An 18,320-nucleotide genomic window follows, 5' to 3' on the forward strand; every position below is an offset into this window, starting at 1 on the left:
ATGAGGAAGCCTCGATTGGAGGATACGAGCCGGATCCCAACAGAAGAGCTGCTGTGTTGAGAATGGTGAAGGATGCTGTTCTATTTGTTTAGAGGAACTAGATGGGGAAAATAAAGTGATAAAGATACCGTGCTCGCACTTATTTCACTTCAGGTGCATCGTCAAGTGGCTCAAGAGTAATAATTCGTGTCCGCTATGTCAGAGCAAAGTAGAAGTAGAAGATCCGAAGTAGTTAGTTTTTAGTTTGTAATATTTTCTAATAAAAAATGACTTCTCTTCTTCTTTTTTTCCGATAGATTCATTAATTAGCTACGATTACTCTTGGGTACTCAATGTAGTGCCCGCTGCTAGAGCACCGAATGTCACCCGTCTAAAAACCGAGATTACTGTGATGTCCCAGCAAAGACCAGAGTAGCCTTTTCGATGAAACCAAGTTAATCAACCATCAGCAAAACTCAACCTGAAAACCAAGATTTACCTGCATGTTTAGCTCACTAATCTCCCTGAAACACAAGGTTGAATCTGGTCACAAGAAAAAACAGTGAAAAAAACGAAGGATGGAAGGTTCTGTAACCATTATAACATAACGAGTCACTCAAAATTTTCGCAGGACCATCCTGTCTCTCTCCAAAGTATATCAACACTAATACGCTTTAATTACTCGATAGAGAAAATTACATATGACTGCTGGAAATGGAAAAACATAAATAGCAAGACATTATTTATGAATTGTGATGACAGAGTCATGCTTGACAATTCTGTCTCCGATTTTCCGTCACAAAGACTATTGATAACTTGACCATCTATTATTATTGATGCTGAACACGAACTGAAAACTGAATCCAATTATCTGGATAAGAAGAATAATAAATGTTGTCCTTGAGATTCTAGACCTACCTTTAAACAGACCATAAATCAACAGATGGCCCTTTTTGGAATACTATTATGTTGAATGACGTATACAGTGAGTATATGAAGTGAGCCAAAATGTGTTAACAGTAGAGAGAGCAAGAGAGATCTGGGGCAGAAAAATAAAGCCGGTGGTATTCAATAGATGGATTAACAAATGATTGTACCCTAATAAAGGTTTTCAACCAATCGATTGTATCTTAAGATATACCACTTGATTAATTGAATCTGCAAGTAAACTAACTTCAGATGCAGTCATGATATGCATTCATCACTAATTCAAAACGGGAAAGAAGACGAAAGGCAACATGCACTTGTATAATTGGATTTCATTGTTAGTCTTCACTAACTGAAACAAGAAACTTTTTCTTTTGCAGTCAAGACCGGAGGGCGTGTTCCCATATGCCTCTCCAGTTTACATGTCGACCAACATTTTCTTTCCCCTCACGAAAATAATTAGTTCCAGACGAGGAACATGGTGACAGATGAAAGGAAAAGACAAACACGAGATGACAAGACCATCATAACTGAAGAATTCTGTTTCCATAGTTAAGGACCTTTGCCCCTCCATTACCATGTGGTCTTCCAATAATTGCAGATGATGGAATCAGAAGAACTGTGCAGATCAAGATCATGCGTAAGTCGGTACCTGTCACCCATCAAAAGAGTTGACACCTGAAAGGTTTACCTTTATGAAGAGGCTTTGAGACAATTGTCACAAGGATTAGAACCGTATTTACAGTCTTTCCGATTCAAAGACTCGCCAAAGTGCGCAAGTAAGGTTTGCCGACGACACTCATCCTGAAAGTTTCACAAATTAGAGAGGAAACACACGTTTATCAATAGACTTTGCTCCATTTAGGCGCGTGGAATATGAGTTTAAGCCCAAAAGGGTATTGAGATCATCAGAGAGAAGTTGAGAACACAAATTGGATTACCTTGAGTTCACAATATTGCTGCATTTTCCTAGCTTGAGCCATTGCACTTTTAAAGATTTCAGTTTTACATCCTCGACCACTCCTTAACATGCACACAACCCGGCTGAAATCCTTTTTGGCATATAGAGCAATGCACACAGCTGGTAGATTATCTCTTCCTGCCCTCCCTGATTCTTGGTAATAGCTTTTGATTGACTTGGACATTGTATTGTGGATGACAAAACGCTGACCACATGCCACAAAACAATATTTACTGAACCACCAAAGTTGAAAAATGATAAAAAGATTATAAAAGGAGGACAAATTAGATCAGATTCATTTGCCACTTTTACAGTAAAGAAAAGAACTTTATCCTAGTTTAATTAATTTCAGCACAACAAAGTGCCATGCATGGAAGAAAGAATCTGACTTGAAAAAAATATATAATTCGTTAGTTGCAATCAATAGCCAAGAAAGACAATTTAGCAGGCCATTGGACCATGGAACCAGCAAAGTTTACTTCCAAGCACGCTAACAAACCAATCAGTGAAACTAAAACATCAGAAAAAAAGTGAATTAGTTGAGTATTTGGCGGCTTGTCAGCTTGACTCAACAACTAAAAATAGGTAAAGGCTTAGAGTCCATTTCAACTTACAACATCAGGTTTGTCTATTCCCATTCCGAAAGCAATGGTTGCACATACAACCTGGACCTCTCCAGTATGCCATTTCTTTTGACAGCTACTCTTTGACGGGCTGCTAATCCAGCATGATAGTACACTGTTTTTATACCGCACTTATCATTCAAGTATTTTGCAACATCAACGCATTCACTCTTCGAGAGGCAATACACTATGCCACACAAATTAGCAAAACGATTCTTTAGCAGATCTCCAAGCTGCTTCAGTGGTTCCTTGGTCTTAGATATGACCTCATATTTTAGGTTTGGTCTGTCAAAGCTTGTCTCAAGAACAAGAGCATGGGGAATCCTGAGAGCTTTTAGGATATCCTACAATGGATGTACATTTCGATCAGACCCGAATGATTTTTTCAACAAAATTTGGAGGATAATTTGCAAGTTTTGCACCTCACGAACTGGCTGGGTGGCAGTTGCAGTTAAGGCCATCACTGGGACATATGGAAAGTTTTGCTTGAGACATCCCAGTCCCCTATAATCTGGACGAAAATCATGTCCCCACTGACTGCAATAGTGACAACCATGAAAGTAATGATCAATAAGCTTTACTGATTTACAATCATTCAAATATACAAGAAAAGCTCCAAACAGCGATACGTTCCTTTCATGAAATTGCACTGGCAGAGCAAGTCCAATCCTCATAAGAAACACAATCAATCAATTATCACATGTGTGAACTTTGGCTTGATATCTTAAGTTGTTAATGAATAGTATAAAAGACCTAACTATTGTGCCAAACATGGACACCTTCAATTACATCCGAAAGCAATTTCTGTGGAGCTTAATTTAGTTGAGTGTACTGTGCTTACTATGATTAATGATGTGCCACTGACTTTTCACAAAACAAGTAACTAGATCATTTCCAGAATCAGTTATTTCAAAATTGCATTCTGTTATACTAGAACTCCACAGAAGGTCTGGGTTTCAGAAGGTTCAGCGTGACACTGACAACATAATTAGGCCAGAAACACAGAAGATGCAAAAACGTTTGGAAAAAAGAGTTTGAGCGGGCATGTATAAAAGTTAACTTGCTTTTTTCTCTGGAACAAGGACAGTAGTTTTGCAGTTGCAACATCATAAATACATTTTTTCCATTTGATGTAACTCTAGCATGATCTTCACTTCAGATACAAGGATACCAAAAAGCATACCTCACACAATGTGCCTCATCGACAACAAAACCAGCTATTTGTGCCTGCAATGTGCGATGGCCGAGTATGAAAAAGTTAAAAAGAAACTTTCAGAAAAAGTTACAGTATATCAGAATTAGTACCTTTCTATGCAAGCATTTCAATATCTCAAGAAATGATGGGTTTCCCACAATCCTTTCAGGAGTTACATACAATAGCTTGCACGATGGTTTATCTTTCCTAAAAAGGCAGGCAAATCAGTGGAGATTGATGACTTGACAATCCCAACACTCAGCGCAAAAAAAAAAAAGTTTTAGAAGTCCAATAGAAATCCCATTGCAACAAATGGAGCATAGCCCGACATTTTATGGCAGGACAAAGATTGTATGGTATGATATACTTCTCTCGGAAGGCTAAGATGCTAAAATTTATTTTTAAGGGAAACATCTTAGGCATGCATCTTTTCATTAACCACATAAAAAATATGCATCCTTTGCAACAAATGGAGCAAACCATTTTATAGGGGGATAATGATTGTATGGTAGGATAAACTTTAGTTGGAACACAGAGAGAGAGAGAGAGAGAGAGAGAGAGAGAGAGAGAGAGAGAGAGTGAGCTAAACCTTGCCTTAGTTCTTGGAGGACAGCTGCTCCCTGGGCAGCAGTTTGCAGAGAGTTCAAGAAAGTTGATGGAATTCCGTACTTGAGGGTTAGAGTAATTATTTGATCTTGGATGAGAGATAGCAGGGGAGATATAACAACTGTGACACCTGGTTTAAGAGTTGCTGGCAGCTGAAATGAAGGGTAAAAACATCAGAAAGAGCAAGTGAAGGGATGAGGGAATAACTCTTTTATTCACCTTTAGCTGATGAGAAAGCACCAGTTGTCACTATTTGTCTTATAATTACTTCAGCTAGAAACATACATGAAATACTTCAAGACTAAACAGAAAACACTTCAGGATAATTTAACTTAATAAATTCAGATTAATATCTTCCTTCTTAATTCAGTGGATCCAATATTTTGCATGCTCCCAAGATCCATCTTATATGAAAAAAGGACATCCATTTCAAACCAATTATGGAAATGATCACCCCTAGTTGAGATGATGACATAGCACATACCTGCATAGGAAATATAGACATCTACAATCTGAATTTGGTGCAATTAATTTGAAAACTTATTCCTCTTTGACTTAATAACCCTTTTGAATTAGACCTGAAATATGACTGACAACAGCACTTACATGCAAAAACAAGAAAAATTTTCCAGTAAGTAATTCAAAGGTCCTAGAAGCATAGCAGACCTCAAATTCTAGAAATTACAGATTGGACAGAGATGGGCGAAGGCAGAACAAGAATGTACTGTATTTCCTTCTTCTCCAACTGAGTCCAATCCCGTACATTTGAACACATGGTTATGTACCTGAATCACTTCCTATCACTTCACTTGCATTAGGAAAACATTTTCTTCCTTAAGTTTAAGCACAAACTTCTCAACGGTGCTAACAAAGCAGATTGCAAGATCATTTTATAGCTTAAATTTCAATATACAGTTCTACCCATCTAGTATGTAATTGGTGGAACCATTCAGCAAAGTGCACTGGGCTTGTGCTCTAAACATTGTCTCCACACATACTTCTACATTCCATCATTACACAAATGAAATAATGGTAACATTCACTAACCTGGTAACATTAACTTTTACCACCTCCAGTGGGCATGAGAATGAAACAATCTTGCTTGGCTACAGAAGCTTTACAAGCCTGATGCTGCATTGGTCGAAATGCCTTGTTTCTGAATATTACAACATTTGCCAATTCTATGTCATCCAAGGCTTGCAATTCCTCAAAACTCAGAATTCCTTGTTTGCATGTCGAAATCTGAGAGCAACGTCTTTATTTGAAACTGATGATATCGAACCATGAGTGACAGTGCTCTTACAGTCCTTCAACACAAATAAGCCTCTTCAGCACCATAAATAGTTTCTGACGTGGAGTGAAGAAAAATGAAAATTGTGCACAAAGAAATCCCAAGCCTTCATTTTGCAAAACACACCTATCAAAGATGCTGGATGCTAAATTCAACACTTGGATGATGTACCTACTCTCAAAATATTTGAGAAATATAGGTATTATTACATATCAAAAACAAAAATGAACTGTTCTTATTGACCAAATAGTTGTCATTTAGGTCATTTTAGATCTTATAGCCTGTGGAAGTAACTGGCAAGTTAGGAGTGTCTATTATATATTTGATTTGATGAGAGCCCTCATAGGCAATTTACTGTCTTAGAGAGATTTCCTTGTGAATCTATACGCATGAGTGTGCAACACGTGCTCACCTCTTTCCAATACAGAGTCAAGTTTCAATTCGATTATCATTCTGACATTCTGGAGTTTTCGCCTGTCTTTGATTGGCTTCCAGCAACTCAATAACTTATTTGATGAATTGTGTGAAGCATGAGTGGTTGGTACAGATTGGGAATATATATTGTCCTTGCAGGTGCATACTGAAGCACCATCCCATGTTCTAATCATGTTAAACTGTCAATAACCCCCGTCAGGTCGTCTCCTTTTAAGATAGTTTGCTGACCTTTTTTCTAACCCCTGCAGCTTAGGAGATAGTTTGCTGACCTTTTTTCTAACCCCTGCAGCTTTCTATAATCCTTGAGAATGTCATGAAATAGCTTGCAATTCCTTCTACAGAGAGATGGTTTCTCTTTGAGTATACATCTTTTGACCAAACACAGGCATCATCTATCTGCCATTCACTTGATGTTTAATATTTATAAGTTGATTTACTAATCTGAAAAGTATTTCTTCGAAGCATACCACGCATCTACACAGGCACCTAAACTCTTTAGATCATTGTGCAGCAATCCAGAAAGTACAATATGGCAGCAAAAAAGAAGGTACAATTTCTAGTTGCCTAATGTCCCTCTCCACTCATAATTAAGAGAAGCATTACAGCAGCACTTAAATATTAAGAATCGTACTTTCATCTAACAGGCTAAGCAATTAGATGCCAATCAAAAACCAAGACAATCTGTTCTCAATTCTTCTCATTTTCTTTGTTGACCCCAATATACCTCAGCAACAAAAATATATAAAAATACAGGTGCAGAATCATTGTCAAAAGAATAAGAGGTCATGCCGAGATCTGCCAACTTTTTGTCAACCTCCTAAACAACTGGACCATTGTGGCCAGACTCATGGGATTTGCCCGGTAACTATCGTGTCTTCTTCAGGTGCCCATAGTTTCTTCACCCAATGGGCAACCTTGTACAATACTGAGACATTCTTCAAGCCACGCATTTGGTCCAAGCAATTACACAGTCCAATCCCAAGACAAATCTAGGTCCATGAATCAAAAATTTAAGCCACAAACAAAACAACTATCAACCAAATTAGTTTTGGGCATGGGAAAAAACATGCCAGGGCAGCCTGCTTTTCTTTCTTTTTCTTAATCCCTTCAAAACTGGTTAGGGCAGAAAGGAGTGAGACAACTTCTCAGTTTTCAGAAGCATACCATTGATTCTAAAGATCGTCTGGCCAGAAGTTGAGTGGACGAATTGCTTCGAGCACTGCCAAATGTATCATCTTCGTCTTCACTTTCAGTAGAAGAATCCACCTCAAGAAATGTTTGATTTTTCTTAGGTTGTGGAGAATCCTCTATAATATTAACATCATGCACAACATTGCATTTGCCGTCATTAGGGACATCTTGGCCAAACATGTCAGTCAAAACTCCACAAGCTTCTGATTCCGCAGCTTGCAAATCATCCCAATCCTCAGTGTCTTGCATAGTTTCGGCAAGTTCTGCCAGAAAACCATCGCCACAGTGCTCCACAGTGATAAACTCTCGACCTTCGTCACCTTAAGAAAACCAAACGAAGAGAGAGATGATTTTGCGAGTTCCATGACAAAGAGAGAGAGAGAGAGAGAGAGAGAGATCAAATAAATACAATCTACAATATGTAATCTGCAGTTAGTACAGTGACACACCATACTTAATTCATAGTCAAGACACCATATGTAAATTCGCGTTCAGTTCAGAAATAAGTCGGACATTTCGCCAGTCAATAAGACTACTCCACAAAACCCACAGAGAAATAGGGATGGGATTAACGCTCAATGGACTACATTTAATCAGCTCCTCCACTATTCCATAGCCACCCTCAGAATGAAAACCTAACCACAATAAATCTCCTTCTCGACGACAGCACAATTAATCAATCCACAAATTATCCAGGCAACACAAGCGACCGCGACATTTCCTAATCACCAGATACCACGCGATTCGGCTAATAACCAGGAAAAACCACCATCCGAAGCAACCTCGACGCGTCGAACCGGAACCGCACCAGACACTTCGCTCGTCAGCAAGACCACTACTAAAGCGGACTATTCCCCAGCCATCATAGTCGTGTCGTGGACGACGGAAATAGCTACATGACCTATGCAGCGCTAATCGGCATGAACGAAATCGGGCGCGACGAAGTAAGCGATTGGAGGTACCGTAGAGGGAAACGAGACGGTCCAAGCAGTTGCTGGCGGACTGCTGGTCGAAGCCGAACTCGAGAGCCGAGCTCAGCAGCCGAGCTCTCTCCACCTCCTGCGAGCCCCGATCCGCCATGGAATCTCCACCCGCTCGGAGCGATTCGATCGATCGATGGATGATGCAAGAGGCGGCGTCGAATCGAATCGAATCGCTGTTCTCGAGAGAGAGCGCGCACGCTCGAAGGGCTCTCGTTCGAAAGACCTTGACGGCGATGGCGGAATTTGATGTTTTTCTTTTGCCTTTTTGAAAGTTGGAGGGAGCGAACGGAGGAGAGAGATTGGAGCCATTTTCTTTCTAATTCTTCTTGGCAATTCTGTTTTCCGCCCCTGAAGTTTGTTTTGAGTTCTATTTTGGCCACCCTCGTAAGTCATCTTGGTTTCGTTTGACGCCCATGGGAAGTTGGGGCTTGTTTGGTGGGAAGAAATATGAAAAAATAATAATATATATCCATCAATTGTGCCTCTTTGCAAAATTCGAAACAGATTATAATTATTTTAATTTTAGAAAAAAATCATTAAATCATTATGTATGATCGATTCTACAAATCAATATCTACATAATGTGAAGAACTTTCTGACTTTTCACATTAAGAAAGCCAGAACAAAATCGCAAAATTTGTTAAAAAAAAAAATTCTAAATATTGACATCAATTGAGTATTTTAAGAAACTAGAGACCACATCATTAGGAAAAAAAATCTTAAAAAAAGGATATTGGGTTAAAATTGATGTTTATCTCATTTGGTGAGAGCCTTCTTGACTTCATCCTCGTTGTAATATTTTTACCTTTATTTATGTATACCTTTCACTAGAATATCAAATAATTTGGAAAGATAGGTTTTCAACGGTACTATATGTTTGGTGAAAAAGGAAACACTACTTCCTTGTGAGGATGGAGTCATCGAGTAAGCAATCGGATGGGTCATATTTGCAAAAATTCAAGTTTAAAATAATAATTGTGCTTAAGGGCCTAATTATGGGTCAAATTACAAATTCACAGAATCGAAGAGCCAATTTGCAAAATCATGGGAAATTGAGGGCATAAGAGTGAAACTGGTACGGTGAGGATCCTAAAACCAATCGCGGGAGATCGAAAACTAGCCGGCAAGGGGTCAACTCGACCTGCCCTACCAGCGACCGGTAGGATCAGTCGAACCGATTCACGTCGATTTGACCGGTTCTTGACTATTCTTGATTGGTTCTAGCTGGTTCTTATTGTTTTACGCCTTTGTGGCTCTTGTGGGTTTAAAATTTATGCAATCTGATCTCTGAAGGACCAAATTGAAAAGAAAACTTGCCCAATTTGAGGAGAAATTGTTTGATTTTGATTCAATTAAGTCAATTAATCATAAATGTAATATATGGACCCACTATTAACTTAATTGAACAATTATCATGAAAAACAATACACCAAAACCATGGCTAAAAGCGCAAACTAATTGAAATGTCATGTGTAAAATAGTTTTGCTCGTGAGGCCTCAATTGTCTAGACGCATAGGCCACCACTCTTCCATGCTTCATCAAGACATAGCCTAGTCCCTTATATTAAGCGTCACTATAGATCTTATAACCTCCAGGATCAGACTGTACCATCAATACTAGGGCAGTAGTCAACTTGTGCTTGAGCTCCTGAAAACTCTTCTCACACTTATTTGTCCATTCAAACTTTATATCTTTCTTTAGCAATCATGTCAAGAGCATAGTTATTCTAGAGTATCTTTTCACGAATCGCCTGTAATAGCCAACCAATCCTAGAAAACTATGAACTTCGATCACTGTTGTTAGTCTTGGCCAATTCATGACCGCCTCAATCTTTATTGGGTCCACCGAAATTCCTTTGCCGGATATTATGCAACCGAGAAAAGCTACCCGACCTAGAACTCACACTTACTAAACTTAGCGTAAAATGTGTTTTCCTAGGGGGTCAGCAATACTATCTTCAAATATTGTTCATGCTCTTTTCGGCTCTTTGAGTATATCAGTATGTCGTCAATGAATATTATGGCGAATTGATCCAAGTACACTTTACATACTTAGTTAATTAAGTCCATAAAAGGGAGAAGAACACCTAGAGTGCCAAATTTGGCACGAGGGGACACTTGAATACCAAGAGTTTGAAAAGATATACTTAAGTGCCAAAATCGGAGTAAAATGGATCGATTAAATGCTAACGGTGAAAAAATCAAGCCAAAAACTGACATGGTATTTTCTCGGTGAGACAAGTGCAAAACAATGACGTGGCTATATAAGCCAAAAACGGTGTCGTTTTGCCTCGGATTTCAATTTTACTATAAATATTAATTAAATTAAATTTAAAACTAAATTTATAATAATAAAATTTAAAAAGGGGGGGAGGAGTTGCAGAACAACGAGGGTTGGGCAAACCCTCGCTGACGCTTCCCCATTGTTGCCGGGATGGGCTAGCAACGGTGGGAAGAGGGTCAGCTAGGGTCGCCAGGCCCTTGGCAAAGGTCTACAAGCCCTTGCCTAGATTTGAGGCGAGGATCGCGACCTTCCCCCAAATCGGCGATGACCATCGCCCCATATTTGGCAAGGGTGCCCAACCGGGCTAAAGGCCGACGACCCACCTAGATCTAGGGTGAGGGTTGTCGGCCCCCACCCTCGTTGCTAATGACCCCAACCAACCCTTCCCCGGCGACGGTAGGGCGGCGACGACAAGGGCTTGCATAGCCCTCGCCGTCCTACAACTCCTCCCCCCTTTTTAAATTTAGTTTTATAATTTAATTTAATTAATATTTATATTAAAATTCAAATAAGAAGCAAAATGATGTTGTTTTACCTCTATTATGCTGACTCAGCTCTTTGGTGAGCTATATAATAAAAATTATCATGTAGGATTTCTTGCCAAGGTTGTCGGACTTAGCACTCAAGTGTCTCATTTTCAAAGAAAGTGGCACTCATGTGTATCTTTTGTAACTTTGGGCATTTAAGTATCCCTCGTGCCAAGTTTTGGTTAACCTAAATGACATCACTGTAAACTTGTAGTGACTGTATTGTGTTCAAAATGATGTCTTTGGGATATCTTCCTTCTTGATTCTCCACTAATGCTAGCATGTGTCTATTTTGGAGAATACCAAAGCTCCTTGAAGTTGATCAAACAAGTCGTCGATCATTCGTAGTGGATACTTGTTCTTGATTGTTGCTTGATTGAGTTGTCGGTAATTGATGCATTGACACAATGACCCATCCTTCTTCTTCATGGACAGGACCTATGCTCCCCATGGTGATGCACTAGGGCAAATGAATCCCTTATCGAGTAGCTCTTGCATATGCACCTTCAACTCTTTCAATTCTGACAACACCATTCGATAAGATGCCTTGGAGATTGGTTCCATTTTGGGGGCTAACTCAATGACAAATTACATTTCCTTTTCCGAAGGCAATCTTGGTTATTCCTTCAGAAAAAATGTCTGCGAAGTTTCGGGCCATTGCGATATCTTCCAACTTTGATTCTTTCATTGTCACATCCATCACCTTTGCCAAATAGCTTTGGCAACTCTCCTCTAGTAGTCATACTACCTCGAGTAATGTAAATAAAGGTATCGAGGGTCCTCTCCCGTTCCCTATGAACTCGTAGCAAGAACGACCAAATAGGTTGAATTGTATTACCTTACTATAGCGGTCCACCATGGCTCATTGCTTCTTGAGCCAATCCATTCAAGTAATGACATCAAAATCATACATGGCCAAAAATAGCTAGGTTTATCAATTCCTTCTAACTACTGACAACAATCTTGCACTTTCAACAGCCTAAGACAGGTAACACCTTATCCTTCATAGGGTGGAAATTCTAAGTACCATTTCCAACGGTTTCAATTCTAATCTAGCTAATCTAACAAACTGCTTTGCTACGAGCGAATATGTAGCTACCATATCAAACAACACATAAGTAGCATGCTGGTGTAAGGAGGTTGTACTTGTGATTACGATTCGGGAGTCCTTTGCATCCTCTTTGGTCACCGCATACACTCTTTCTTAAGTTGGGATTGGTCAGGATTGTTCTACGATGTAGTCACAATTTGTAGTCCTATGTGCAATTGTTGGGGTTGTATCTCGACTGGTCGACGCAGGTAGTTTCTCACCTAATGGCCGTGCTGGCCACACTCAAAGCATGCTCCAATTTGGCTAGGCATGGTGCTGTCTTGTGTTGCCTACCACAAAACTGGCACTTGCTATAAGAATTATGCGTCGGCTTCCCAATACCATTTTTTTCTTGTTGGGAGGCATGAAGTGCTTTCCTCCTATCATTGGCTTCTTTCCAAACCGATGGTGGTCTCGATTAAAGGCATACCGTGATCCGAGTGCAACTATTCGTTTGACACATCCCTTTCAATCAACTAGACATTTTCATATAAGTCATTGTAGTCTTTAAAGTTTAAGGGCGCCAACTAGCTGCGGATTTCTAACTTCAAGCCATCTCGGAATCTCCTCGCTCTATCTACCAGGTCCTCGATCATCTTGGTTAGTACTTTGACAACTTAGTGAACTTGGCTTTGTATGGACATATGATTCTAGTAGAGTCAGAAATTCCATCATCTTTTGTTCTCGAGCGCACTCAGAAAAGTGCTTTTTGTTGAATGCTTCAACGAAGACTCCCTATGTTGTGGTTGTGCCTTCAAAAAAGACCCTTCCTCAAGTGGCTTCCCACCAGTCACTGGCATTACCTTAAAGTTGGTACACATCTAATGTCACCTTGTCCTCCTTAGTGCACCTCAATAATGCAAGGTCTTATGTATCTGCTTGACCCATGAGGTTGCAACCTCAAGATCACTTTTCTTGGCGAATTGTGGCAACTTCAACTTTATAAACTACTTCACTAGTTTATGAATTAGTCAGTCGCCATTCCTATCTTTAGCTAACGAGGCATCATTATGAGCAACTGTAGCAACCATTCTTGTCTTTAGCTAACGAGGCATCATTATGAGCAACTGCAGCGGCAACATAAACATCCAAAATTCAACCACACATGCATCTCCAAGAACAAACCTCATGTACTTCGATTTCTAACCTCTAAACATCCAAAATTCAACCACACATGCAAGGCACACATGCAAGGGGTGGAAATCGGTCCCAACTTGCCTCTAAGACCGAGCAAATACGAGCACACGGACGGCACACCGGCGACGAACGAACGGCGTGCGGGCGGCGACGGGCGACTCCTCCCTCTCCTTTCTCTCTTCCTCTCTTCCTCTCTTTCTCTCTTTCTCTCCTCTCTCTCGGCACCTAGACCGACCACTCCCTCTCTCTCTCTTTTTTGGTTGCTATATAAATTGCATGCATTCTTGTTTTGCATGGGGGACACTTGTCCCTAAGAAGGAGACAAGTGTCTCCCTTGTTGAAGACACTTGGAGGAAGCCATGCGGCTCCTCCTTCCCCCTCCATGCGCCGACAGCCCAATGGGCTCTATGGGCCGGGCCTCTTGGCCCACTTTAGGCCAACACACTTGGGCCTAAAGTCCAAGCTTTAATGGCCCAAAATTTTCTTAAATAAGCCCATTTTACTTTCAATAATTTACCTTAAATCCCCACTTATATAAATACTAAGTTACGATTTCATATGGCCATAAATCTTGAAATCATAATTCCATAAATTCCAATTTATAAAACACCAGTTGTCACTATTTGTCTTATAATTACTTCAGCTAGAAACATATATGAAATACTTCAAGACTAAACAGAAAACAATTCTGGATAATTTAACTTAATAAATTCAGACTAAAATCTTCCTTCTTGATTCAGTATATCCAATATTTTGCATACTCCCAAGATCCATCTTTTATGAAAAAAGGACAATCATTTCAAACCAATTATGGAAATGATCACCCCTAGTTGAGATGATGACATAGCACATACCTGCATAGGAAATATAGACATCTACAATCTGAATTTGGTGCAATTAATTTGAAAACTTATTCCTCTGACTTAATAACCCTTTTGAATTAGACATGAAATATGACTGACAACAAAACTTACATGCAAAAACAAGATAAATTTTCCAATAAGTAATTCAAAGGTCCTAGAAGCATAGCGGACCTCAAATTCTAGAAATTACGAGAATGGACGAGAGATGGGCGAAGGCGAACAAGAATGTCCTGTATTTCCTTCTTCTCCAACCGAGTCCAATCCTACATTTGAACACAAGGTTATGTACCTGAATCACTTCCTATCGCTTCACTTGCATTAGGAAAACATTTTCTTCCTTAAGTTCAAGCACAAACTTCTCAACAGTGCTAACAAAGCAGATTGCAAGATCATTTAATAGCTTAAATTTCAATATACAGGTCTACCCATCTAGTACGTAATTGGTGGAACCATTTGGCAAAGTGCACAGGGCTTGTGCTCTAAACATTGTCTCCACACATACTTCTACATTCGATCATTACACAAATTAAAACATTCACTAACCTGGTAACATAAACTTTTACCACCTCCAGTGGGCATGAGAATGAAGCAATCTTGCTTGGCTACAGAAGCTTTACAAGCCTTATGCTGCATTGGTCGAAATGCCTTGTTTCCGAATATTACGACATTTGCCAATTCTATGTCATCCAAGGCTTGCAATTCCTCAAAACTCAGAATTCCTTGTTTGCAAGTCGAAATCTGAGAGCAACGTCTTTTATTTGAAACGATGATATCGAACCATGAGTGACAGTGCTCTTACAAATCCTTCAACACAAATAAGCCTCTTCAGCACCATAAATAGTTTCGACGTGGAGTGAAGGAAAATGAAAATTGTGCACCAAGAAATCCCAAGCCTTCATTTTGCGAAACACACCTATCAAAGATGCTGGATGCTAAATTCAACACTTGGATGATGTACCATACTCTCAAAATATTTAAGAAATATAGGTATTATTACATATCAACAACAAAAATGAACTGTTCTTGTTGACCAAATAGTTGTCATATAAGTCATTTTAGATCTTATAGACTGTGGAAGTAACTGGAAAGTTAGGAGTGTCTATTATACATTTGATCGGATGAGAGCCCTCATAGGCAATTTACTGTCTTAGAGAGATTTCCCTGTGAAGTATCTATACGCATGAGTTTGCAACATGAGCTCACCTCTTTCCAATACGGATTCAAGTTTCAGTTCAATTATCATTCTGACATTCTGGAGTTTTCGCCTGTCTCTGATCGGTTTCCACCAACTCAATAACTTCTTTGATGAATTGTGTTAAGCATGAGTGGTTGGTACAGATTGTTAATAAATATTGTCCTTGCAGGTGCATACTGAAGCACCATCCCATGTTCTATTCATGTTAAACTGTCAATAACCCCCGTCAGGTCGTCTCCTTTTAAGATAGTTTGCTGACCTTTTTTCTAACCCCTGCAGCTTTCTATAATCCTTGAGAATGTCATGAAATAGCTTGCAATTCCTTCTACAGAGAGATGGTTTGTCTTTGAATATACATCTTTTGACCAAACACAGGCATCATGTATCTACCATTCACTTGATGTTTAATATTTATAAGTTGATTTACTAATCTGAAAAGTATTTCTTTGAAGCATACCCCGCATCTACACAGGCACCTAAACTCTTTAGATCATTATGCAGCAATCCAGAAAGTCCAATATGGCAGCAAAAAAGAAGGTACAATCTCTGGTTGCCTAATTTCCCTCTCCACTCATAATTAAGAGAAGCATTACAGCAGCACTTAAATATCATGAATCGTACTTTCATCCAACAGGCTAAGCATTTAGATGCCAATCAAAAACCAAGACAATCTGTTCTCAATTCTTCTCATTTTCCTTGTTGACCCCAATATACCTCAGCAACAAAAATATATAAAAATACAGGTGCAGAATCATTGTCAAAAGAATAAAAGGTCATGCCAAGATCTGCCAACTTTTTGTCAACCTCCTAAACAACTGGACCATTGTGGCCAGACTCATGGGATTTGTCAGGTAACTATCGTGTCTTCTTCAGGTGCCCATAGTTTCTTCACCAAATGGGCAACCCTGTACAATACTGAGACATTCTTCAAGCCACGCATTTGGTCCAAACAATTACACGGGCCAATCCCAAGACAAATCTAGGTCCATGAATCAAAAAATTAAGCCACAAACTTAACAACTATCAACCAAATTAGTTTTGGGCATGGGAAAAAACATGCTAGGCCACCCTGCTTTTCTTTTGTTTTCTTAATCCCTTCAAAACTGGTTAGGGCAGAAAGGAGTGAGACAACTTCTCAGTTTTCAGAAGCATACCATTGATTCTAAAGATCGTCTGGCCAGAAGTTGAGTGGACGAATTGGTTCGAGCACTGCCAAATGTATCATCTTCATCTTCACTTTCAGTAGAAGAATCCACCTCAAGAAATGTTTGATTTTTCTCAGGTTGTGGAGAATCCTCTATAATATTAACATCATACACATCATTAGGGACATCTTGGCCAAACATATTAGTCAAAACTCCACAAGCTTCTGATTCCGCAACTTGCAAATCATCCCAATCCTCAGTGTCTTGCATAGTTTCGGCAAGTTCCGCCAGAAAATCATCGCCACAGTGCTCCACAGTGATAAACTCTCGACCTTCGTCACCTTAAGAAAACCAAACGAAGAGAGAGAAGATTTTGCGAGGTCCATGACAGAGAGAGAGAGAGAGAGAGAGAGATCAAATAAATATAATCTACAATATGTAATCTGCAGTTAGTACAGTGACACACAATACTTAATTCATAGGCAAGACACCATATGTAAATCAGCGTCCAGTTCAGAAATAAGTCAGACATTTCACCAGTCAATAAGACTACTCCACAAAACCCACAGAGCAATAGGGATGGGATTAACGCTCGGTAAACTACATTTAATCAGCTCCTCCACAAAAGTCGACTATACCATAGCCACCATCAGAATAAAAGCCTAACCGCAATAAATCTCCTTCTTTAGCAACCACACCATTCCCTAATCACCAAGATACCACGCGATTCGGCTAATCACCAGGAAAAACCGCCATCCGAAGCAACCTCGACGCATCGAACCGGAACCGCACCAGACATTTCGCTCGTCAGCAAGACCACTACTAAAGCGGACTACTCCCCTGCCATCACAGTCGTGGCGGACGATGAAACGCCTACATGACTCTATGCAGCGCTAATCGGCGTAAACGAAATCGGGCGCGACGAAGTAAGCGAGTGGAGTTACCGTAGAGGGAAACGAGACGGTCCAAGCAGTTGCTGGCGGACTGCTCGTCGAAGCCGAACTCGAGAGCCAAGCTCAGCAACCGAGCACTCTCCACCTCCTGCGAGCCCCGATCCGCCATGGAATCTCGACCAGCCCGGAGCGATTCGATCGATCGATGGATCGATGATGCAAGAGGCGGCGTCGAATCGAATCGAATCGAATCGCTGTTCTCGAGAGAGAGCGCGCGCGCTCGAAGGGATCTCGTTCGAAAGACCTTGACGGCGATGGCGGAATTTGATGTTTTTCTTGTGCCTTTTTGAATGCTGGAGGGAGAGAACGGCGGGAGAGAGATTGGAGCCATTTTTCTTTTTAATTCTTCTTGACAATTCCGTTTTCCGCCCCTGAAGTTTGTTTTGATTTCTATTTTGGCCCCCCTCGGAAGTGATCTCGGTTTCGTTTGACGCCCTTAGGAAGTTGGGGCTTGTTTGGTGGGAAGAAATATGAAAAAAATATATATATATATATATATATATATGTATATCCATCAATTATGCCTCTTTGCAAAATTCGAAACAGATTATAATTATTTTAAGTTTAAAAAAATCATTAAATCATTATGTATGATTGATTCTATACATCAATATCTATATAATGTGAAGAACTTTTTGACGTTTCACATTAAAAAAGCCAGAACAGAATCGCAAAATTTGTTAAAAAAAAAAATTCTAATTATTGACATCAATTGAGTATTTTAAGAAACTAGAGACCACATCGTTAGCATAAACAAACAAAAAAATCTTTAAAAAAGGATATTGGGTTAAAATTTATGTTTATCTAATTTGGTGAGAGCCTTCTCGACTTCATCCTCATTGTAATATTTTTACCTTTATTTATGTATACCTTTCACTAGAATATCAAATAATTTGGAAAGATAGGTTTCCAACACTACCATACTGTTTGGTGAA

The 18,320-nt window shown here is 39.6% G+C and overlaps 1 protein-coding gene and 1 pseudogene across 1 annotated transcript; both read right to left on the bottom strand.

The window, feature by feature from the left end:
• Window positions 1–1,196: 1,196 nt before the first annotated feature.
• LOC120291321 lies at window positions 1,197–17,630 on the bottom strand (annotated as a pseudogene).
• On the bottom strand, window positions 5,372–8,357 carry LOC120291320 (ATP-dependent DNA helicase Q-like 1). Its single transcript, XM_039308539.1, has 3 exons — window positions 8,171–8,357; window positions 7,182–7,528; window positions 5,372–5,598 (listed from the first exon to the last, which is right to left on the bottom strand). The coding sequence occupies exons 1-3, from the start codon at window positions 8,286–8,288 to the stop codon at window positions 5,506–5,508; spliced, it is 558 nt and encodes a 185-aa protein (XP_039164473.1). The 5' UTR covers window positions 8,289–8,357; the 3' UTR covers window positions 5,372–5,505.
• Window positions 17,631–18,320: the final 690 nt, after the last annotated feature.

Source organism: Eucalyptus grandis, chromosome 3, assembly GCF_016545825.1.
Source record: "Eucalyptus grandis isolate ANBG69807.140 chromosome 3, ASM1654582v1, whole genome shotgun sequence".
NCBI lineage: Eukaryota > Viridiplantae > Streptophyta > Magnoliopsida > Myrtales > Myrtaceae > Eucalyptus > Eucalyptus grandis.